Source organism: Eucyclogobius newberryi, unplaced genomic scaffold, assembly GCF_026437365.1.
Source record: "Eucyclogobius newberryi isolate DKJ021-1_F unplaced genomic scaffold, fEucNew1.0.hap1 SCAF_5, whole genome shotgun sequence".
In the NCBI taxonomy this organism is placed as follows: domain Eukaryota; kingdom Metazoa; phylum Chordata; class Actinopteri; order Gobiiformes; family Gobiidae; genus Eucyclogobius; species Eucyclogobius newberryi.
This window is the reverse complement of record NW_027316167.1, coordinates 41,481,064-41,505,833: the sequence shown is the minus strand read 5'-3', so window position 1 is coordinate 41,505,833 and position 24,770 is coordinate 41,481,064. Positions and strand designations below refer to the sequence as shown.

At 43.1% G+C, this 24,770-nt stretch overlaps 1 protein-coding gene across 1 annotated transcript in view; it reads left to right on the top strand.

Moving 5' to 3' along the window:
- Positions 1-22,365, top strand: part of LOC140381358 (E3 ISG15--protein ligase HERC5-like) — a 29,800-nt gene extending 7,435 nt beyond the window's left edge. The window contains exons 12-23 of the mRNA XM_072465405.1: positions 2,257-2,455; positions 11,666-11,796; positions 11,867-11,977; positions 12,043-12,141; positions 12,245-12,409; positions 12,661-12,807; positions 13,247-13,413; positions 13,489-13,555; positions 15,773-15,843; positions 17,518-17,701; positions 21,535-21,637; positions 22,044-22,365. Coding sequence (XP_072321506.1) covers positions 2,257-2,455; positions 11,666-11,796; positions 11,867-11,977; positions 12,043-12,141; positions 12,245-12,409; positions 12,661-12,807; positions 13,247-13,413; positions 13,489-13,555; positions 15,773-15,843; positions 17,518-17,701; positions 21,535-21,637; positions 22,044-22,300 — 1,701 coding nt within the window. The 3' untranslated portion in view covers positions 22,301-22,365. The remainder of the gene's footprint in view (positions 1-2,256; positions 2,456-11,665; positions 11,797-11,866; positions 11,978-12,042; positions 12,142-12,244; positions 12,410-12,660; positions 12,808-13,246; positions 13,414-13,488; positions 13,556-15,772; positions 15,844-17,517; positions 17,702-21,534; positions 21,638-22,043) is intronic.
- Positions 22,366-24,770: the final 2,405 nt, after the last annotated feature.

The following is a 24,770-nucleotide window of genomic DNA, read 5'->3' as shown; positions in this document are numbered from 1 at the left end:
GCTGGAACGACAACACCTGGTGAATTGTAAAATGTTGCAGTGCATTGACTGGTGGGACAGCCGCAACATCATTGTTGTTCATTGGTGCCACTACGGGTAGGTGCTGGACTGGAACTGGAGAATGACAGGGCTGGACAATGTCTGGGCTTGGGTTTAGATGAGGAGCTTCAGAGCTAAGGTGTGCAAATGAGGCAATAAGTCTTACTTGCGCAGGTGACGCTGTAGCTGCTGGTTGTGGCTGATGGGGGCTTGAGGAGTTGCTATTAGCGCTGAGCATTGACGTGACCAGTTTGGCTAGTTCAACATCAGTCTGTAGCTGCTGTAGTCTGCGACTTTGGTCGAGGCGTTTGCTCAAGACTTCTTTAGCTTGAAGGGCTTCCTCTTGTGCTCGTTCTACGCGCCGGGGCGGGGCTTAAAGAGGAAGGGGCGGGCGCAACTGCGGGCTGCTTCCGTTCAACGCTTATTTTGGCAAAGTAAAACCCTGTTTTAACATCACACGTTAATACGCTTTTAGCAGTTCGTGCACATTAATTCTTGAGGTAGATACATTTTACATCTTCTTTCACCTTTGGTGGGCGTACTCGACTTACCGCCGAAAAACATAATAGAATTTAGTGTAATACAAGGTTAGAGAGCAGTGTATGGTGCAAATACAGACAACATTCATGACATTATCACATTTTTCATAAACTTTCACCAATGGCAGTATCCCTGTATCACATTGTTCATGAGGGAGGAATGTCTGTTAACTTGCACCCAAAAGTCCCCCTGTAGTGAAAACCCCCGTTGTCTCTGCAGAGAGAGAGAGAGAGAGGTTCTCTGGATTGGAAAAACAGCAGAATAGATGTGTCTGAGGAATGCACAACTTCATTCCCCTACACTGTATTTGCTGAAGTTCACGCTCTGCCCGTACATCTTCTTCCATCTGTCTCGGAAGGTTAACAAGTTCAAGTTGTTTAGCATTCTCTTCCAGTATTGCAGCTTGCATGGGAGAGATTCCATCTTATGGGTAACGACCTATGGAGTAAGCTGTGTGTCTCCCTGAGTGTGGGTAGACGAGTTTTTTTTCCGGGGCCTGGTAAGTTCCTCTTCCATGGGCGTTGAGTGGTCCATACTGCTTAAGCGTGGCTCCAATCCGGCTCGAAGGGTTAGTCCACATTAACCAAGGGGAATTAACGCTGATTGGAGCGGACAGTATGGGCCATTGATTCCGGTTAGAGAATCACAGGAGACTGGAATAAATTGAGAATTTCATTTAATTGGCAACAATGTATGTGTAGAGTGTGTGTGTGGTCTGGGAACAGAAAGACAGTAAATATGAATTAGTCACATTACAAAACATGCAGTGACGTTTATGGGGTGAACTGTAGGTGCAACAAAACATGAAAACAAGGCTTACATACATGGTTTGGCACATGTGGCAGACGTGTGAGGGTCTAAAGAACATTACTTTGCCTGTAACATCATTCAGCATGAGCAGTTCTGTGGATGCACAGACCTCCTTAGGAGAGGAGACTACTGTGGCGTGTTCCTCCTGGGTTCCTCCTGGGTTCCTCCTGGGTTCCTCCAGTGGTTCTCTTTTTCAGTCATGACAACAAACACAAAACAGGCTACACAAAGTGATTAAATAGCCTAATTTTTACAGTTTTATTTTATTTTCAGGACATAGGCATAGAAGCAATAGTTTGGTAGACCAACAAATCAAATGTAGATACATTTACCACTGCATTTTAAGCCTTAAGATTACTGCATAAAATGTCAATATTCCTGCTCAGAGTATGACCGTTTGCCCTCAGGGAGGCGCTATAGGGTCCCCTTGTGCAGACTCGGTTGCTTTCAAAACTCTTTTGCCTACATCTATACGGCTCCTAAAGCAGCCTCTAGACTGAAGCCTTTTCACGTGCGTTTGACTGTGACTGTGATTGTATCGCAGGGTTTTTACTGAAGACACAGCACGAGTCCACCACAAATTTCCCCAAGTGGACAATAAAGTACATTGTATATTATATTGTATAGGATGAGAACCAAATCAAAAATCAAATCAATTTATTTTTTATTTATTTATTTAAAAAAAAAAATCTTTTTATTTTTTTTAACCACTGCAATAGGTGATATTTGGAACATCATGCATGTGCTGCAGGTGGAGCTCAGTGATGCTCTGGTCCATATCTGGAGGAGATATCCCAGAACATCCCTTGTTTCACCAGGAGGACGTCTTGACCTCTACACACCTGTCTAATATTGTTTTGTGTCCAGGTGGAGAGAGTGTGTGAGCGCCTGGTCCTGTCTCTGAGCCCCTGCCCAGTGGGAGTGGAGTGTCTGAGGATCTACCTGCTGCTCACGGAGCTCCTGCATGTGCTCCACCAACTCCCAAGGACACACAGGGAGAACGTGCTGGTGGAGGCTCTGGCTACAGCTATACTCAGACTGCCCGAGGAGAGCATCCGAGTTTTAGGTACTTACATCATTGTGTGGTTGAAATTAGGTTTTGAACAATGTGTTGATTCATAGGTTTGGCTTTAGATTCAGACATTTTTAAACATGCATTGTGTAAAAATGATCACAGGTATGATCACAGGTATGATTTACCTGATCACAGGTAAATCATTGACCTAACTGACCACACATGTCCTCCCTCTCTCTCATCCCCATATCACGCTAATGCTGCCAAAGGGTGGTGGGCTGTGACCCAAGGTTCCTTTGGCTTTCTCCAGCGCTCATAGAGAGGTTGGACTCTCAGCAGATGTAAGAACATGTAGAAAACCTGAGCTGAAGTAAACGTCATTAGCACATAGCATGATGTTTAATACTAGAGTGTCAGGTCCAGAGGGTCGGTCTGCTCTGACCGCTCACTCAATGTTACGAAGGGTTAAGTTAGGGATTAGGTAAGCATGTATGGAAGCAGCAATGGCTTTAAAAACAAATGTATCACCTACTAGCCTCATCAGTCAAAAACAGTTTAGGTCAGTAGCCACAGAAGGGAATTCAATTTCAATTAAATTAGTAAAAAACAGATCAAACAATGTTCATAAGAAATTAGCAAATGGATACTGTCCCAGAGCCCCCTGTCCTTAGACCCCAACTACAGAACCCAAACTACAAACCCTCTGGAAGAACCACAGTGAAGGAGAAATCGTCCTCCCACAGACAGGCAGAACCATCAGGAGGAGAGAGAGGTTCATCTAGAGACAGTTCCTCCAGGCAGATGAAGAGCTGTTCATCTAGAGCAGAGAGTGTTCCTCCAGGCAGATGAAGAGCTGTTCATCTAGAGCAGAGAGTGTTCCTCCAGGCCAGGGGTGTGTTGCGGAAAATATACTATACAGTACACGGTGCCAGAGAAATAAGGCAGAATAGAACCAAGTTGTCATGTTCAAATGTGGGTCTTTATTTCAGCCGTGCACAAGCCAAATGCTTTCCCTGATAGAGTCGTCTCTCCCTCCCTGGTCTGACTCAATGAATCTCACAAACTCCAGCTTAAAAAGGCACAACAGTCAGAACATGATGTCCCAATGTAATTATTGTTAGAGGCCATTGTTTCATCCCTGGGTGTGGGTTAACAGACCCCTCACAAAGGCACCTTCTAATCCTTCACATACGTTAACAGTTTATGGCAGGGCTCTCTGTCCTCCACCTAGGCAAGTGTCAACTGACCAAAGCACATGACAAAGGTTACTAAGCTGACCACATTGAAACAATCAAAGCTCTTGAAATAATCAAAAATCGCAACAACCTAATGACATGACATTTTTCCATCACAATACCCCTCTTATGATCATTATAAAACCTCGTTTTATCATTAATCATACCATCAAGCAAAAATGTCAGCAATAGAGAGTAAACCAGAATTCTACAGATCTTCTCTCGATGAGACACCATCTCGTGCTCTTAGGCTCCTGAGAACTCTCTTGAAGAGGAATCTGGTATAACTTTGGAGCCATGAAGACAGTGTTCATGTAGATGTGAGTATCAAACGCTTTTATCTGCGCTGGGTTTTAGAGGAGTGCCACGTGCTCGGAGCAGAGCATCGGATCAGTGGGCTCTAGTGTGGCTCAAGCTTTACGATCTTCTCTCACACGTTTGAGATTGTTGCAATTCAATGGTCCCTCGATGTCAAAGTTGAAGTGTAGGGACTTGTAGGGACTTTCACTGCAGTCTGCTGTCAGCTCTGGTATCTGACCCACGGGTGGATGTCGTCGTCGGGCTCCACGGGCAAGACGGTGTGGCGCGTGAATCAGGTTCCTCCACTGCGGTGTCGGTGATGAGGAGAACCTGGTATTTGCCCCAACCAGCTCTTTGATCTCCAATGTTTGCACCTCAGCTGCCGTTGGTGGATCTGCTTTTGCCTGCACAGAAAGAAAAAGTGCTTCCCCCCTCTTCGTTTCATGGTCGGTCTGGTCTGTGGGAGAGAAAAGGCAGCTCTCTGGATCTTCTGGATCGTTTGTTTATTTGTTTGTTTGTAGTCCATATTAAATTCAAGGACTCAAGTGAGTTGTATCAATGTATTTAAATGCTGTTTTAATCTGGAACAACCTGTTGAGATAAAGCAGAAGAGAGCGTTGTACAAGAAAAATCACATCACATCAAATTCCTTTTTTCTCTTTTCTTTTCTTGGCTTCGCTCTTGGTTCTTTTGACATCAAGTATACGTTCTCCTTTGTAGTTTGATTTTTGTATCCATATCGTCTTAGTTCCCTTTGTGTTGTAATTCTTTATCCTGTGAAGATAAAGAAAACACATACACAAAGATCAACTCTGGATCCAATCTCCAGTCCACTTGTAACTGTAAATTATCTGTTGAAACCTGAACATTTAAAATTATGATAAAACATGTCCCAATGTTATTTGACAATTCAGAAAACATATATAAACGAGTCCATAGACATAGAGAAGACAATTTCATTCATTCACATTCACACACAACATATAGTGTTAGTTCAATTCAATTCAATTTATTTTTGTAACGCCCAAGTGACACGTTAAGTCCAAAAAGATAATTTTGTCAAGTCCAAAAATAAAACAAAAAACAAAAATTCAAATGTAGCTTTGTTCTGTGCGCACACAAAAATTGCCCCGTATAAACACATCTTTTGTGACTATGTTGGGGACAGGAAGTGTGCTGTCCGTTATCACATTCCCCAAAATACTGACCATATTTAAAAATCTGAATTAATCTTATCTGTTGTTGCAGCAAGTTTAATACAAATCTTTCAATATTTTGTTGTTGTCAATCAAAACAGAAACTCTTGATATTTGTTCTACAGAGCTCTCGATAATAAGATTTAAACCAGCTGGGTTTAGTTAGCCTAATTCATTTTTCATCAGTATCTTTTACGTTAGGGGAAACCTTCACGATGTCCTCCTTCTTCTGCCTTCTTGACCTCCTCATCTCCACCCTCTGCCACTTCCTCTCTGACCACAATAGCACGTTAAGAGTCTTTCTGAAAAAATCTCAGGACAAAATGCACACAATGAACATTTAAAATAATTTGAAAGTATATTCGATACTTTCCATTGTTCCATTGGTCAGAGGCAGTGGCAGAATGTGGGAGAAGTATCGGAGCAGCAGGAGCCTGTACAGGTGACAGTACTTTCAAACAGAATTAGTTCTGCAGGCCGAGAAATAGTTGGAGGTTTAAGTTTTTTGTTTTTTTTTAACATCCCAAAATCTTTTCTTTTCAGAGTGACATGGGTACAGCAGAGAACTGATTTTTCCAAATAAATGTAGTCTGTAGGCAGTAAGCCCTCACAACTTTAACACCATTGCCGATCATTTTTGTGTTCTCTTTCTGTGGACAAATAAGGAATGTTTTGCAGCTCTCCTGCACCTCTGAAAACACAGTATCATCAGTTTGCTTTACTTTTTCCTGAGCTAAAGAAATCAATTCAATCGAGGAGTTATGGGTCAATTTCCTTTGAAAATCAGATTTGGAATCTATAAGCTCCATTATAAATTTGAATCTCCATTTAATTCTTCGAATGTAGTCACCTTTACTCCATCTGGGGTGGAGATGAGACAAATAAGAAGGTTAACAGGGCACGAGTGAGAATAGAGAAATGTTTGAATGATTAACCACTGTTATCAGAGCATGTTAAAGGAGAGGTGTAGAGTTCCTGTAATGTCTCACCAGATGCAGATTGTGAATATGTATAATGACCACTCAGCTTGGGCTTTTGCAGTAAATTTGACTATAAAACGTGTAGCTCTTGAGTTCACCAGAACATTTAGTTGAAATTTAGAATATCCTTGAGATATTCTCAAATACATTTCAGTAGTTTTAGCAGCTCTAGCCTCAAGATGAGAGATAGCATGTTTGAGTAGTGTGAGATGTATATTACCCCCCTGCAGAGGTGATTTTGTGTATGTTGTTTCATCCATTGTTTCTGCCTTCGCCCTGTCCAGTCAGTTTGAACCAAAACCTCCATGCCGCGGTCCGTGTTTTGGGTAGGTGTGGTGCTGCTATTGCCCCGGATAGGCCTGTTGCTGTTGTGGCACTGGGTAGGCCTCGTGATGGGCCCCACAAGGGTGTGGAAACCCTGGTTGCATGTTCTGATATGGGCATTCTCAAGCAAAATGTCCGATTTGGCCAAAAACACATATAGCACCCACCTCTTTGTCCATTCCGCAGCAATACATGTTGACCTAAAAGACAGGCTGCACGAAGGTTGTTGCCTTGCAAAACTCAAAGTCTTTCCTGAATTCTTACCCATCTGTTGCTGGGTGAGGCAGGGATTTTGCCATAGGCATGACATCTTCGTTGACCATAGCCTGTACATGTACATCTGCCTGTCCGGTCCCGTCACTTGGGACACGTGAGCAGCAGTTCAGGCAGTGCTGCGTTTCGCAGGGTTCGTGTCACCACTGCTGGTTCTGGTTGTGTCACGGGTGGTGGACGGTGGTCTGGTGTGGGTTACAACTTCAACCATGTCGTCCATCTCGAGTTGTGGCATGTTGAACTGACTGTCCGGGCACAAGGTCAAGGTCTGTGTGCAGCCGCGCCACAGAAAGGCAGGTTAGGTCTGTGTGGAGAGGAGGCACTAACACAGTAAATTGTTCATTTAAAGGTGTCTGTTTGCTTGGTGTTGTGCGGGTGCGGGTGCGGGTGCATGTGCGTGCACACTGGGTATCTGCGTCCCCGTGCGTGTGTTGAGCACAATGTTTGAGTAAGCGGGAGGTCTCTCATTCTTTCTTTTGCACACAGTCACTCTCTGTTTCTCACACACACTGGCAGGAACCATACACAAACTCTCCCTCTCACATGTTTCACGTTTCTCTCACATTTCAAATTTAACGTTTCAGCATCAGTGTCCCACAATTTGATCACTTTCTCATGCCTCTCCATGTCTCTCACAACCTCAGGTGATACTTTTTAGATTTTAAATACCTCCTCTTAAGTTTCCCCCAATTTTGCTTTTAGTATAGCAATTCGATTCACACTTAGTGATCCTCCGGAAGGAAATCAAACATTTTTGGACCACATATTATATCTGGAATATGCAAATATTCCAGAAATTCTCTCCCATATTTACTTGACATGGCCTTCATAACAAGTGTCTCCGGGATTGGCACATCACTCTTCGATTGATTCCTTCCCACATTTGGACCGTCCCCGACGTTCACCTCTGCCCACGTCTAAGCAGAGCGTATGTTTCTTTTATGACAACTCTCTTGTCGACGCCTCCACCTTGTATGCGCGGTGGTGCTTTTTTTAACGACGTTCTCGTCGACGCCTCCATAATTGTCCTTGACAAAACTAGACCAAAGCTTCTTGTCTTTAAAACTTCAATTCAATTTTTTTTTGCCCTTGATTAGTGCGCCAGGCTCTTTCTGGACCTTTACAGTGGCCTCAGTGCCGACTGACAATCTAACCAGTGTATGTATCCCTGTTCCTATTATATTATCTGACTCTGCTAACCTATGTGCTTAGACACTGGCACAATGGGGTATTGTGTCAAGCAGAATTATTTATACATTCAATTGTAATTGTAAAATTTGTAAAGAAAGACCTTTTAATTTGAATAAATTGAAGGTTCTGTTTTTTGCAAAAAAATTAAGGTGCATGGTACTACTTCAAAATAGTCTCAGCTCCGTCTTTTAGTGTTTAAAATGTCAAGTTTCCCCTTATTTTTTATTTTTTTTGTAATATAAAAAAACACAACCTAGTCTACACAATTAGAACAAGACAGCTCATCACAACGTATTCTCTTTTCGGGACCTTGCGCTGGCGTCCTCTTCCCAGGCGCATGACGGTCCTAATTTCTCTGAACTGATGAGGAATGAAGCTGGAAACGTGTTGTTTCAGGTGGCCAAACACCGCGTCACGGCCCACGAAGACGAAGCACCGGTCGAAGAATCCTGTTCGTGACGCCAAATTGTTGCGGAAAATATACTATACAGTACACGGTGCCAGAGAAATAAGGCAGAATAGAACCAAGTTGTCATGTTCAAATGTGGGTCTTTATTTCAGCCGTGCACAAGCCAAATGCTTTCCCTGATAGAGTCGTCTCTCCCTCCCTTGTCTGACTCAATGAATGTCACGAACTCCAGCTTAAAAAGGCACAACAGTCAGAACATGATGTCACAATGTAATTATTGTTAGAGGCCATTGTTTCATCCCTGGGTGTGGGTTATCAGGCTGCTCACTCAAGGATGTCCAGAAAGGCACCTTTCCTAATCCTTCACATACATTAACAGTTTATGGCAGGGCTCTCTGTCCTTCACCTATGCAAGTGTCAACTGACCAAAGCACTGACCAAAGCACTAAGCTGACCATGTTGAAACAATCAAAGCTCTTGAAATAATCAAACATCTTGTGTAACTTATTACTTAGCATCGCAACAACCTAATGACATGACATTTTTCCATCACAGGTGTCAAATTCAAATACAATTTAAAAAAATTGCTACAAGTCAAGGGCCGAACGGGTTCAACGTTTATTGAAAACTTGTTAACACAACCTTTTTGCTTATATTGAACCTGGTGCTTATATACTCCCTGTATAAAACATTAATTATGAAATAAATACAATTTAAACGATAAATAAATCATAAATTAAAGTCTCAGAGCATTTGCTTGAGTAATTTCAAATGAAAACATTTTCTTCAGGCACGCAACAAGCAAATGTAATATACTTCAAAGAAAAATAAAATGTCCTGTAGCAGCAAGGGTAAATATGTAAATAAAATTAAACTGCATTACCAACTGAAAAGGTGTCAAAGCACTGTTTACTGTTCTATGATGTTCACTTGTCAGAGCCAGATACTTTGTGTCTCATCTTGGATACAAGTTCATCAATGTCTGGGGTCAGACTCTGATCTGAGGAAATCCTCAAGATTGAGTGAAGATGTTCATCGGTAAGACGACTCCTGTGTGATTTTTTGTTTAGCTTCATCAAAGAGAACAGTTATTCACACAAGTATGTGCTGCCAAACATAGAGAGCGTTTGAGCAGCCTGGAAGCGCAAATTTGGCATTGTGTCGGGGAAGAAACGTGAAAACTCTGCAGCGCCCACAGACTCATATTTTGCCCTCAGTGTGTCACTAGATTGGAGGTCAATCTGCTCAATTTGGAGGTTTGATGGTACACTTTTCACGTCAAACCTGCTTTTTTGAGCTTCAAAATCAGCAAATCGCCGTGTAAAGTCAACACCAAGTCAGCAAACTGTGCAGTGGGAAAAATGGCCTGCTCTTGCATTATTTGGCAATGCGGAAAATGGCTCAAGTTAACCTGCAACATCTGCGACTCCCACAAGCGCAGCTTGGTTCTGAAAGCCCTGACTGTAGTGTACATGTCAGTGATGACACGGCCGTGTCCCTGAAGATGCAGGTTGAGCGCATTCAGGTGGCTTGTGATGTCACACAAAAACGCCACTTCACACAGACATTTTTTACTTCGGAGCTCTGTTGTGTCTTTCCCTTTGCTCTCCATGAACTCACAGATTTCCTCACGCAACTCGAAAAATCGTTCCAGTACCTTTCCCTGGCTTAGCTATCGCACCATATTGTGAATTGAACTCCTCCAGAAAAGATTTGAACTGGCGGTGGTTTAAACCTCTGGCTCTGATAAAGTTAACCGCTCGTGTAATGGCGCTCACCACAAGGATTCTTGGTGTATGATACAATGATAAACGGTCAGCTCACCTGTGACGTTTTCCTCCTGCATCTTTCCTCTGATCCTCCCCACCAATCCACTTTCTTCCCGCACATCGCAGGTGCTCCATCTGTTGTCAGTCCCACAAGTTTATTCCACGTCAGTCCCATTTTATCAACACATGTAGTCACCTCTTCAAATAGATCTTTCCCCGTAGTCGTGCCATGCATTGACTGTAATCCCAACAACTCTTCTGTTACGCACAGGCTCGAATCCACTCCACGCATGAAAACAGAGAGCTGGGCAATATCAGACGTGTCAGTTCTCTCATCCACGGCAAGGGAATATGCAATGAAATCCTTTCCCTTTTTCACAAGCTGCTGTTGGATATTGTCCGCAAGCTGACGCACGCGGTCTGCGACGGTGTTTCGGCTCAGGCTCACATTTAAAAACAATTGCCTTTTTTCTGGGCAAACGGCGTCGCAAACTTTAAGCATGCAGTTCTTGATAAATTCCCCCTCAGTGAAGGGCCGGGCTGATTTTGCAACCTCTACTGCCACAAGGAAACTGGCTTTAACAGCAGCCTCGCTTTGTGATTTGGCTTTAGTGAACATAGCCTGCTGTGAAACCAGACATCTTTTTAGCTCTTCTATCTTCTGAAGCCTTTGTGTCATGTCCAGGTGTTTGTATTTGTCGTGGTGCTTCGTTTCATGGTGTCTTCTTGTGTTGTATTCTTTCATTACAGCTGCATTGTTTCCGCACAAAAGACACACAGCTTTGCCCTTCACACCCGCGAACATGTATTCTGCTTCTCACCTGTCTTGAATACCCCTGTTTTCAAAGTCCACTTTTCGTTTAGCCATTTTTGGGCACGATAGTTGTCACAAGCGATGCCAACAAACAAGTGGGGCCCGTTTGCGGGCTGAACGAGGCACGCGCAGTGCATTGTGGGATTTGTAGTATTATGGTGTTGCGTGCGATATACCGGCGGGCCAGCTCTAATAGTAAATAGATTTTGTCATGCGGGCCAAAGATAATCCCCTCGTGGGCCGGACGTGGCCTTGAATCTGACACATGTGCTCCAGGCAGATGAAGAGCATCAGGATTTCCAGGTCAGCATCAGCAGAACCACTCCCGGAAGAAGGAGAAGAACATGTGACCGGCAATGAACAGACACAGGAGAACTAAAATATGACATATAATGAGAGTAAAAGTCAGAAACATGACTTTGTGCCTTTGGCGGGTTCACCCTGGACAGGGGCCAGCTGTTTAGTTTTGGTAAAATTAATTATTATTTTATTTGTATTGCATGTCTTTTGTAGCACTTTGTTTATGTTCATTATGAAATGAAAACTGTGTTATAAATACATAGTTGTTGTTATTATTATTATCATTGTTATTAAAAAAGGGGAATGTTTCTACAATCACGGTTTACATGTGACGTGTTGTGTGCACTGCCCCAGAGATTATTCACAGACAAGCAAGATGGTCAAGTGCACCATCTAAATGTGTATGTTTGGTACTATATTCCAGAGGTTTTTATGAATGTATCATATCACTGATCATAATGTGCTTCCAGGGGAGTGGTGGTCTGCTCTGGCGGCTGAGGTCAGAGTGCGTCATGTGTCTGTGTGGAAGAATGCGGCGCCGTATGCGTCTTCAATCAGCGCTTCCAAACGTCTGCTGCAAGTTGTCCAACTCATGTACAATGTCCGTATCCGTCATGTTCACAGAGATGCAGTTTTGCTGGTGTTCTTATTCCAACATTTTCATTTTGTAGAGGAACAAGACTCTAGACCCAAACAGAATTCCAGACAGTGCATTTACCACGACAGTTCCTTTGGACATGTTGGTCAGTATGATTCTGTGGAAGTCAGAGCCATCGTACAGGGTAAGTACTACATAGATGATCTACGATGTCATTTGGATAAAAACACTTTATTATTTCCTTTTCAGTCTGAGCTGGGTGAAGTGCCTATTCTCAACAGCTTTCCTTTTTTAATGGACCTTCAAACGAGGCACAAGGCATTAAAGCTGAACAACTATTACCTCATGGTCAGTGTTTTAATAAATATTAATGACATCAAATGATATAGTTCTAAATACAAAGTTATTTATTTAAGTATAATTCGTCCTCCTGGTAATGTTATATGTGCAGATTAAAAACTCTTTGCTGGGCGTGATGAGTGAGTGGTGGTGGCTGGATAAAGACATCCTGCTCCTTCAGCGCTTCACTCTCAGACTGAGACGAGAGCGCATCGTGGAAGACACCTTCAAACAACTGTCTCTGGCTAACCACAGGGACCTCAGAAGACCTCTGCTGGTAAATACAGTGCATTACATCACTCCGAAGTGGCATAGTAACAGATGGTAACATTATTTTCTAAAATGTATTGTCTTATTGCAGCAATACACAAAAAAGGAAGGAACTTAAGTTTATTAACTCCATATCACATTTTAAAGAAAAAGTAGCATTGCTGCATTACTGTAAAGTGAAGTAATTAGCGTGATCACAATATTGTTCTCTAAAACATATCCTTACATCTTGCATAGAGTGACTGGATTTCTGTTTAGGTGTATTTAAATGAAGTGGTTGAAAATGACCACATTAACCTCAACCAAAAGGACTTCTTCCACCTGGTGTTCCATGAGCTGGTCTCAGCCGAGTCTGGGATGTTCATGTTCAACGACTCTGCCACACTGGCCTGGTTCTCCTCCAGAGTGAGTCACAACTTACACAACTCTTTGTTTTATTCATTTGGATTTATCATTTATTTATACATGAGAATACCTCAATGAGAGACGCTCTCTCTTTCATGGGTACACTGTGTTCAGAAATACACATAAAACAATTACAGAATATCTAGATAAAATGTCAACTAAACCATTAATAAAACATTCAAACAGTTAAATACAATAACACATGTAATCTTTAACATGATTTCCCTATTCTGTGTTGACTTTGTGCAACTTTAAAATAAGAATGTCCTGAGATCTTAATCTGTGAAGACCTGATCTGATGTTCAGTAAACATGTTACTGAACATGTTCATGAAGTAACAGGAGGTAGTTGAAACCAAGCATTTTCCCCTCGAGAGAGCAGCAGACGCTACCTTTAGTGAATGAAACTCCAGAGCCAATAACCCCTCCTCTGCCCGCAGGCCACACCCCCTCTGGAGCACTACTTCCTGTTTGGAGTCCTATGCGGCCTGGCTGTGTTCCACCTCCACATGGTGTTCCTGCCCTTTCCCCTTGCATTGTTTAAGAAGATACTGGGGGTGGCGCCCTCTCTGGACGACCTGTGCCAGCTCAGCTCCTGCACGGGACAGTATGTGCATCCACCTTTAAGCCTTTTACAGAACTAAACTCTGAACAGAAGAATGACTTTTGAATGTGTTCCCAGGAGCCTGAGGTGCCTGCTGGAGGAGTACAGTGATGATGTGATACAGAGTCTGGACATGGATTTCAAGGTAGGGTTTTTAATGCTTGTGAACCTGACATAAAAAGACTGAGGTGACAGTGGAGTATGATTAAAGTGGATCTATTGTGCTTATTTCAGGTACTTAGCTTTGAACTATAACATTAGCAGATACTCATTTTATATTTTTTTCACTGTAAACTGCAATATTGATCTAAAACGCATTAGTAATAGAAACAAGTCCATCGAATTCCAGTTCAAGACTGCACAGCTGATAAGCCCCGCCTCATCATAGGGAGATGTCACTTTAACAAGCAGCAGGCATTTACTTGCTCTGATATATTTTAGAATGATATTAAGAAATCTACTTGTGTCACATAGTCTTATTTTTTCAAATAACCACAACTAAGTGCAGGGGTGTGGGCAGGGATGGGGGGTAGGACAATACAGGATTACTCAAACACGCAGGAATCAGTCAGGGAAATCAAAGAGAGCTGTGATTGACCAATACAATCTAAAATTACAGTGTGTCACCACTATTTTTAAATTGGTCTGAAATATTTCCAAATAAGCCTGTTTTCCTCTCACTTCTGCTGCTGAAGCTGGCTGGAAGTCACTGTCTTTAGGTGGCCTGTACAGGCAACTGAGCAGTACTGCAGGAAGCATTGACCATCTTCTCCCGTTCCTTTTCAGTCATCTTTTTTAGTTATGTTTAGTAATTTATTTTTATTCTTTATTGTTTTAACAAATTTTGCTTTTGCTTGTTTTGTACTCTGTGCAGCAGTTTGGAGACTTTGTGTTGGTAAAATGTGCTGTACAAATAAAGTTGGATTGGATCTTTTAGAGACAAGTCGTTGGTTGAAGCTCAGGCTCTGTTCACGTTTCTAATGATTAGACATGATTTAGAAATGCAGGCAGAATTTTTGTAAATTAGAGCGCTAATTTTTGTGACGTGAGACTATTTGCTCGATTCAGCAGTTCTAACAGGTAGTTTAGCTCAATAGGATATATGTTCACTCTTCACGCAGGAGACCAGGGTTTAGGACTCACTCTTGCATGTTAGGTTTTTTTTCACTTTTGCGTGGAAATTTTATCCACAACATATTGATCAACACCCCTATTCTGCTTGACTTCTGTGCTGTCACGGATTGTCCATAACGAATACTATGTTCAAGCACAAGGGTGTTGTTGTGTCATCTGACCTCCGGCCCGGTGTCTTGGACACTCGGGTGCTGAGAGGGGCAGAGTTGTCAACCGATCACCACCTGGTGGTGAGTTCGACCCGCTGGAGGTGGAGGTCCTTGTCCTTGGTCTGCCAAGGACAGAATTGGCAGATCAAAGTGCATTGTGAGGGTCTGTTGGGAACATCTTGCGGAGCCCTCTGTCAGTAGGGTATTCAACTTACACCTCCGGGAGAGCTTCTCCCAGATCCCGGGGGAGACGGGGGACATTGAGTCCGAGTGGACCGTGTTCACGACCTCCATTTTCTATGCGGCTGCTCGGAGCTGTGCTCACAAGGTCTCAGGTGCCTGTCGCGGCGGCAAGTATATTGGCGTGCCAGGCGTACCGTAGCTTGTGCTGTCGTAGAGGCAAAAACCCAGGGCTGTGTGGAGTTCAGGGAGGCCATAGAGGAGAACTATCGGTCGGCCCCAAAGAAATTCTGGGGTAACTGAGGTTGTTGGAAAAGTCCTCGGTGATAGGGCTCCAAAGGGGGGGATGAGATCTGCCCTGAGTACCTAAATTCTCCGGATGTTGTAGGACTGTCTTGGCTGACATGTCAACATAACATGGCGGTTTGGGACAGTGCCCCGGTCTGCCAGTCCATCGGGTGCTTGAGTGTTCATGGAAGTTTGCCCAACCAGTCCACATGTACTTTGTGGATCTTGAGAGGACTTACGAACGTGTCCCTCTTGGTGTCCTTTTGGGGGTCCGGGGACCTTTACTCAGGGCTGTCCGGTCCCTGTATGACCATTGCCAGCAATTACGCTGGAGGGACTATGTCTCTCGGCTGGCCTGGGAACGCCTCGGGATCCCCAGGAGGAGGTGGAGGAAGTGTCTAGGGAGGGGGAAGACTGGGAGTTACCTGCTTAGACTGCTGCCCCCACGACACGGCCCCAGATAAGCAGAAGAAGATGGATGGATGGTCGTTTACAAAACCTAGAAATGAGGAGGACATACAATCATCGTGTCTAGTTGCCTTAATCATGTTTATTTACAATGCACAGTTAGGGTCAGGTTAGGTCATTATATTCATGTTGTTGTGTTGCAGATATACTGGGACCAGATGGAAGTGGCTCTGGATCCTCACAACCCTGACCGCCCTGTGACCGCTCGGAACAAGTATGAAGTCTGCCTGGCTCCTTGGTTGTTTCTGTTTGTTGTTATTATTTTCCAAATGCTTTCTGCTATTTCCTATCCAGCCCCACCTGCACCATCCTAGTGTGACAGGACAGACTCTCTTCCTTTCAAAGGACACATTATGCACTTCTTTCAGCTTTTAACCAAGTAATTCTGCTTAATTCAGGCTTCTTGAATTATTCCTGTTTACAAGGTTCTCTCCCTCCGAACCTCATAAAAAGACTTTTCAAATTTAGGTAGAGATCACTTCTCACTACAAGCTATCACCTTGGCTCTAAAAGACTCCATACCACGCTGCATTTTGCGTCTTGTTTCGGACATCTTGGGCAATAATTGATTATTTATATTCTCTCCCCCTTCTGATGCAAAGAAGTCATGAGAATCTTTATCTGGGCCAGCGGGACCTCATTTCTCCGGCGTGGAGGGACTACAGTTCTCCACCTCCACCGCCATGTTAGCCTTGTTAGCTTCGTTAGCTGTCAAGAAATTAGACATAAACCAATGCTATTCCTTAACACACAGAAAACACAATTCAACTTAGAATATGAAACGATACAGAAACGTTAGACTTTTTGTGCAGCTTGCAAGGGAGAAACCGTCGGGCCGGGCCATCACACTGTTGTAAGCAGCGCGATGGCCCTCCTTGGTCTCACAACGTTTTTTCTCTTGCAGGTTGGTTTTATTACAAATTATGGAATAGACGGGTCACATACTCATTGGTTAACGTCACATCACTTGTTTTTACAACTGTCTTTCTTCCTTAGAGATAAGGCATGGGTAATGTTTACCTAAACTCCCCTGGGGTGCTACACCCCTCCCTGGAGTAAACATTCCTTTGCCCCATCTTGCCCCCCCCAAATGCGGGCTGTTTTCCAATGGGGCCGTGGACCGTCACCTTTGTTTGTTTTGGTCCTGAAGGGGGTTAGCAGACTTGTCCCTTCCTTGTTTACGCATCCCTTGTTCTTCTTTGGGATTAGGTTGGTCAAACTATGATTTTAAAGTCAAGTTTTGCAGCAGAGGTGTGGGTGCGTCGGCTTAAAGCACCGCCATAACCCGGAAGTCTCCTGTGCCGTTTTTAAGTCCACACATCATCACAGACTCAGTATGAGCATTTCTGACTCAACTGTACACAGTTGTAATTAAGGTGACTTCCCTTATTTACAACTGTGTACAACATTAGCAGGTAGAGGTAAGCTAGCTTTTGTTTTTCCCATGATAATTCCCTCTGCTGCCCATAGATGGAGTGCTAACGCTAACTTCAGATGAAGGAATGCCTGATGTTATGTGTGGTTTTCAGATTATTTGAAGTTCTAACACGAGAGGCCAAAGTAAGAGCAGGTTTTAAGGGCAATACCAAATACAAATATTAAATAATATGTGTTCTTCCCTGTTCAACAGAATTTAGCTTTCCCTGTTGTTACAGCTGAAGACATCTACATACATAAATATTTGCCATAGTGGTAAATGGCTTCCGACATAAAACATATTGAACTGATAAGAACAACTCCTAGACTCTTTTTCTTTGATATTCAGATTTAGATAAAAGTGTTTTCATTCTAAAATTGCGTACAATCCGGTGGCTACTATAGTAGTTTACCTATATACCTATTACGTAGTGAATAATAATTGATAAGAACTGTCTTGTGTTCTTGACAGGCAGGAGTTTGTGGATGCCTTTGTGGAGCATGTCTTCAGCAGCTCCGTGCAGAGCCAGTTTGAGGAGTTCAGACGGGGCTTCTTCAGGACCACGGACCGTGACATGGTGAAGCTGTTCAGCCCAGAGGAGCTGAGGGACATCATGGTGGGACAGGAGCTCACAGACTGGTCCAGGCTCAAGCAGGTCTGTACATCCACATAGAGAGCAGTCGTGTAGAAAAGTGTAACGGTATCAACTCTGAATTACTGCAATGTGATATGGAACAACACACATCCTACTTACACTGCACAACTTCAGGTAATACTAAAGAAAGCCTTAAAAACAATTACCTGGCCCATGCCAAACTCTCCAACAAATACTCTCTCTTTCATAGAAATGAAACGTAATGCTTGTATAATGTTTAATTTTGTGAACTTATGGTAAATGGTCACATTTTTATATAGCACTTTTCTACCTTCAAGGCACTCAAAGCATCAAGGAACCAACCACACACACATTCACACGCAAGATGTAGGCAGACACTGGGGGCACTTAACCCAACTTGGGTTACAACGGCAGTATTCACATGAGGAAGCTGCGATCACACCGCCAACCTGCGGGCCAGTGGATCTGATCGCTCTGACCAAGCAGGGAGTCGAACCGGCGACCTTTGGATCAGAAGACGAGGACTCTACCACTGAGCTACTACCGCCCTTATTCCACTATACTCCTTCACCAACCCACACAATACAAGGACAATGTCTCTAAATGGGAAAATCAGGAAATAAAAATATGGAATGAATTAGACAATTGTAGGGTAACATACTAGTACAAGTACTGTAAGGTTCTGAATGTCCACCCACTTGTGAAGGAGGGGGGGCATTCAAGGTTGATATTGATTAAAGAATTGTTCAAGAATTCAAACATGACACACTGTATAAGTGTGGGTAAGTCTGAATCATATTTTTAAGAGAAGAATGGGGCACCGGCCGGATAATCGGCCGGTGCCCCATTCTTATCTAAATTAATTAATTAAATAGAAATGAATTTGCTCGTTGATCTAAAGGTTTGAGAACGTAACTGTGACATTGACCCCTTTTCTGGAAATGAAGATAAAGATGAATTAGGAATATGCAAATGAGTCGATAACAGATGTAAACGCTAGACATGATGGTTCTAGATCTATCTATGTGTGTGTTAGAGTTAATTCTAAGATGAAATTCAGCCTGTGAAGTGCATTCATACGAACGGAACCAGAAGCTGTGATCCTGAGGAGACGGGCCTGGTGGGGTCCAAGGGCCTGCTTGGGGTCCAAGGGCCTGCATGGGGTCCAAGGGCCTGCGTGGGGTCCAAGAGCCTGCGTGGGGTCCAAGAGCCTGCGTGTCGTTCGTGTCGCCTTCAGGCTTCACTCAAGGGGTCATGCTGCAGCTCAGTCCACACACTGGCCAGAGCAGGGCTGCTCTAGAGCTCGGCTCTGACGTTGTCTGGCCAAAGAAAGACTGGATCAGGTTCTGCGATCTGCGTTCTCCTTGGCTCTGAGGCGTTCTCCTTGGCTCTGAGGCGTTCTCCTTGGCTCTGAGGCGTTCCCGAATGAAAAGGCCGTCGTGCTGCTCCCCCGATGTGGCTGGTCTAAAAGCTGTGGACTTGAAAAGTTGCAAAAGGTCCTTGCTTGATTATGCATGATGCAGTATCAATAACATTTTTAAAAACGGGCACAGATTTCTTAGTTCCGGGAGGGAATCTTAGTTCCGGGAGGGAACATTAGCTTCTCTTGGAAAAGTCTTTGTCCCGTAGCATCGCTCACGCTAGTTAGGCCCGAGGCCTGCTCCCAAGGCCCGGTGTCATGGACCTAGGCTGGTGGGACCCTGAATGGAGGGTCGAGCTTCGATGGAACTGGGTCTGTAACTCCCTGCTCTTTCCTTTGTCTCTCCCCGCGGGGGTTTTGGTGCCGTGGCTTCAGCCAATCAGCATGCACGCTGGGGTCAGAGCTGATAAGGAGACGAGATCTGGCTTTAGCCACAAGAGTTCCACAAAAAGTTAAAATTGTCCACAAACCAATTTATGAAACAGTTAAAATGACATGTAAAACACGATAACACAATATGTACATGTAAAGTCATCTGGTGGACACATTTTTGCAATCTGATGATTGTCTACTAAAATCACTAAAACCGCATAGTCTGTTTAGCGTTTTAGCGTTTGTCTTGGAGAGATTGTTACTCTCTGTAATCCAAAAGGAGTCATTTGATGAAAAGTTATTTTCAAAGTTCAGAGCGTCTCTGTTGTCGCTATCACGTCCTCTTTCTTTTGAGGGGTGTAAAACTCCACAGGAGCTGATGACACCTTTAGCCCGCATTCCTGTCACCATGGCAACAGGGGGAGGACATCTGCATATCCTACAGCAGGAAACCCTGAATCTGGTTTAAAACTCTACAATTATTGAAACAAAAATGAGGCTGGGGTTTGCCTTGTTTGAAAAATTACTTTATTTCAGCTCAAATCAAAATGTTGCTGGTGTGATCCAGAATATGAAGCTCAATGGTCTTATACTGAGAGTCATGTGGTGCCTGAGGTTCCTGTACAGGTCTTATACTGAGAGTCATGTGGTGCCGGGGGTTCCTGTACAGGTCTTATACTGAGAGTCATGTGGTGCCGGGGGTTCTTGTACAGGCCTTATACTGAGAGTCATGTGGTGCCGGGGGTTCCTGTACAGGTCTTATACTGAGAGTCATGTGGTGCCTGAGGTTCCTGTACAGGTCTTATACTGAGAGTCATGTGGTGCCTGAGGTTCCTGTACAGGTCTTATACTGAGAGTCATGTGGTGCCTGAAGTTCCTGTACAGGTCTTATACTGAGAGTCATGTGGTGCCGGGGGTTCCTGTACAGGTCTTATACTGAGAGTCATGTGGTGCCGGGGGTTCCTGTACAGGTCTTATACTGAGAGTCATGTGGTGCCGGGGGTTCCTGTACAGGTCTTATACTGAGAGTCATGTGGTGCTGGGGGTTCCTGTACAGGTCTTATACTGAGAGTCATGTGGTGCCGTGGGTTCCTGTACAGGTCTTACTGACAGATGACAGGCGCTTGAGTCATTTGGAGGAGGTTAAGAATCCCTGGGTCCAATTTGTTCTTACAACATGGAAGGAGCTGCTCAGAACATACAAACTAAACACAGATGTTACAATCTTAAACTGGTAAAGTTTTATGACCAAAGGTTTTGTACCAAATAGAACTGACCTGAGACTCAAGGTCTGGAGGACAAAATGTCCAAAGGTTTTTCACCAGATGTAAAAGAGAATCACATGAACACCTTTCATATGTTGAAATAATCCTTTGACTTGGACTAACAGGACTTTTTTAGCTACTTACAAATAAGGAGTTCCCATATTAAGAAATGTAAGTAATGACCATTATAACCCTCTGACTGAAATTTTGATCATGGTTTATAAATCAAAACTTTCAAGGGGAATAATATCTAAATCATATGAATGTTTTGCTAATCTGGACAACTACTCCAATAAATATTATATTCAAATGAGAAAGAGAAAGTAATCTTGTTTTGATGGACGAAGAGTGGGAAAATGTGTGAACATCCCAGTGGAGGACCTTAAAAACACAGCAATCCATTGAGCGGTAAATCAAGAGCCTTGTCTTTGGACTCAGCTCCTTCTTCACCACAACAGTCCAATGCAGTGATGCAGCTTCTGCAGTTTTTCACATTGTCATCCCACTCAACTTTAGAACAATGTACTTGTGCCTCAAAACTCTTGCCATGGACACAACATTTCCCATTGGAACATACGATTGGTGGAAGGAAAAAAGGCCATCATAAAGAAATGGATGACACAAACTCACCAATGAGGTGACTAGACTGACATTGTGATGGACAAATGGAAGAAATGAACATTGTGATGTAATTTGGAAAAGGACAAATATTTTGGACTAAATGGAAGTGTGATTTTGATTAACTTATGCTGTGATTTTGTTTCTATTTATTTGTATTTGATGTTTTCATCTCTTTGTAACTCTTTACTGTCTAGAGTGCAGTGTATGAAGGAGTCTATCACAGGAACCATCCCACCATCCACATGTTCTGGGAGCTCTTTGATGAGCTCACAGAAGAGCAAAGGAAAGCACTTCTTTGTAAGTTACTTTTGTTGTTTCAATTCCCTCAATCTCTCATTAAAAGTACCTGAACCTTAACCGTTATTGATGGGATTACTGTATATTAACCAATGACTCGAGGAGGCGAATGTTCTGAGCTTAGATACATTTTAGAGAATTCAAAAGGAGCTCTTCCACTCAGGAAAGGCTTGTTTTCCAACAGTCCCTCTCTTGGTTGGGGTAAGGAGGCTTGTAAAAGTAGAAAAGTTGGGCCTTCCTGACCCGCCACTCACATTACACACATAACGCGCAGTGTTTAGGGCATCAGGTGCTCTAGTAAGTGACTATTTATCTGTTCTTCCTTTTATCAGGAAAACAAACAATTCAATTCTATGATATTGCCTGAAACTTATGTTTTTGACATTTAGACACTTGTGTTTTCTAGGGTTCATCACTGGCTTTGAGAGACTTCCCATCCTCACTGTGGACTTAAAGATAATATTCCAGGTCCTGTCCATCAGACAGGAGGGCGTGTTCGAGGACCAGTACTTCCCCAGGTCACATACGTGCTTCAATGGTCTGGAGCTGCCTCTGTACTCCACCAAAGAGCTGATGAAGAGCAGGCTGCTGGAGGCGCTGGCACAGGTCAACTCCCGACAGGGGCACCACGCTTTAGATATATACAACAGTATGAGTATCTAACGGGACAGGTGGTGTCATTTGTATTTTCAAGTTAAATAAGCCATGTTTCCACTGGTTCTTTTGGCGTGGTGTCTGCACTGTACTCTGAACCGTACTGGCCCATGTCATCCAAAGGGGGTCCCCGAGACCTGGATTAGGGTTTGGGTTAGGGTTATTTGCTGCTATATTTTTGCTGCTACATTTATGCACACTTATTGGGTATGTGGGACCTGAACCAGTAGCCTATGCTAGTATTAGCGTAGTTCTCGGGGTAATTTAGGTACTGGGGAAAACAGACTCGTGATGGAAACAGAACTCTTGTGATAAACCATTGTATTCCAGTGATTACGTGCAAACTAGCTCACGTTAGCATCAGCTGTTTCCTGTTTATCAAGTCACAGCAATAGCATAAAGGCCTAAAATATTATATTTCCAGTGCCCAATGCATCTAACCTGATCCTAACACAATGTATTACATAAAGTGAGGTTAAATGTAAAGGTTTAAGTTCACTCCCTCTCCCTTCCCCTTGGGTGCGCTATAATACACCCAGGCCAACCTTTTAAATGACAGTTTATTCTTAATGTTTTGTTTGATAAAATAAAGGTGAAATAAAAAATACATTTAAAAAAAACCTTTAAAATACAACCAGACTTTGAATAATTCATTAATTTAGAAATGGTCTGTGGGCAGCAGAGTCGCTCTGCAACAGAAACGGGGATTTTGATTTATTAAATAAAATAATCTAGTTGTATCTGTATTATTTTTTTTCTTTACATAATTGTAATATATATGTATTTCCTGAGGTGTGTTTGTGTATGTAGTTGCCTTATTAATGTTTTTAAAATGTAATTAAACATCATTATTAAAGGAACTGCATGTACTGTGCTCTTACTGGTTTAAAGAAGTTACTACAGTAACAACTGAAGCTGTTACCAGGGCGACGGCGCGCTCACAGTGCGCTCACACCTGCTGCTGGAGCCAGCGCACCTTATCATTTTCAGTTTTTACTAGAATGCCCAAAAACATTTTTATACTTATAAAAAAGTGAGGTTTATGTAAACCTCACTTTTTCATGTCATTCACGTGGCATCGATGTAAAGAGCGTTTGTCTGAAACAAATAAAAACAAAAATTACGCGGCGGCAGAAGCAGCTTTTGGATGTTCACAAGACAATCACAAATACTTAAAGACAGGAGTAACTTCAGGATTTCATTGATTACTGCACTTCGAGCTCAGATCAATCCAAAAGGCCGACCTGCGCAGATCCCATCAGAGTCGATCAGCGGTGATCTGAACGCGGTGCACCCTGGGTAAGCTTGAGATCGACTTTACCCTTACGCCACGTTTGAGTTTAGATCAAACCCCCACTGCCTCACGGAAGTCAGAATTCCAAAATGGCGGACGACGACGGAAGTCAGAATTCCAAAATGGCGGACGACGACGGAAATCAGAATTGCAATATGGCAGACACAAATGTAAAAAAGCAGGTTTTGGTCTGGCTGTACACAGAACTACCACCGGTAACTCACAACAAACAGGCCCTACTTACTTTCAATTCACTTTGTCACTTTAACCTTAGGATACAGGAACGGTTTCGAGCGGAGTCGAGACTGAGTAGATTAGTACTGACTGATAAAAGGGCCTGGTCTGGGTCAGCTTACTTTTGTAACAATAATTGTAAGGCCTACAATTTTATGAAATTTGGTTTCTCCAGTTAATCAAAAGTTAGGCCGACTTAATTGAAAAAGCCCTCGTGCCTTTTATCCGGTCATATCCAGCAGCCATAATAGATTAGTGCTACTTTTTAATCACAATCATGAAATAAAACAGAAATAAATTGGACAACACTTAATGCCATTGAATAATTAGGCCCGAGCGCCACAAGCTGGCGAGAGGCCTATTAGTCTCGTAAGGCCGTGCGAAGCACGGCTGCGAAAGTGCGCACGTAGTGCGCACAAAATCGAGCGCAAAGCGCTCGCCCACTTCCAAACACTCACTAACGCACTCCTCCACTCATGCACGCCCCGTGCATACTAATTAGTAGTAGGATAATATATATATATATATATTTATGTATATATATATATATATATTATATATATATGTATGTATATATATATATATATATATATATATATATATACATATAAAGCACTCATTTGCGCTAAGTAGCTCACGAATACGTTCCCCATCTCTTGCATGTTCCGTGCATATAAGCATGTTATGCAAAAATTCAACATTATAACTGTATAGAGGGCCAAAAACACAAAGTGGGCGGAGCCCACTCAAAATTAACGAAAGTACCCTTCAGTGACCAGGGACCCACACCATGAGGTAGGAAAGCGCGAGCGCTTTCCGAAAATGTATAGTTTATGATATTTGGAAAATGGGAAACATTGTTTTCGCATCGGAATATTATTCTTTCTTTTTTCTTCTTCTCGGGACCAACCCTCCTATTTTTCACCCAGTGAACATTGACGAAAAGTCACA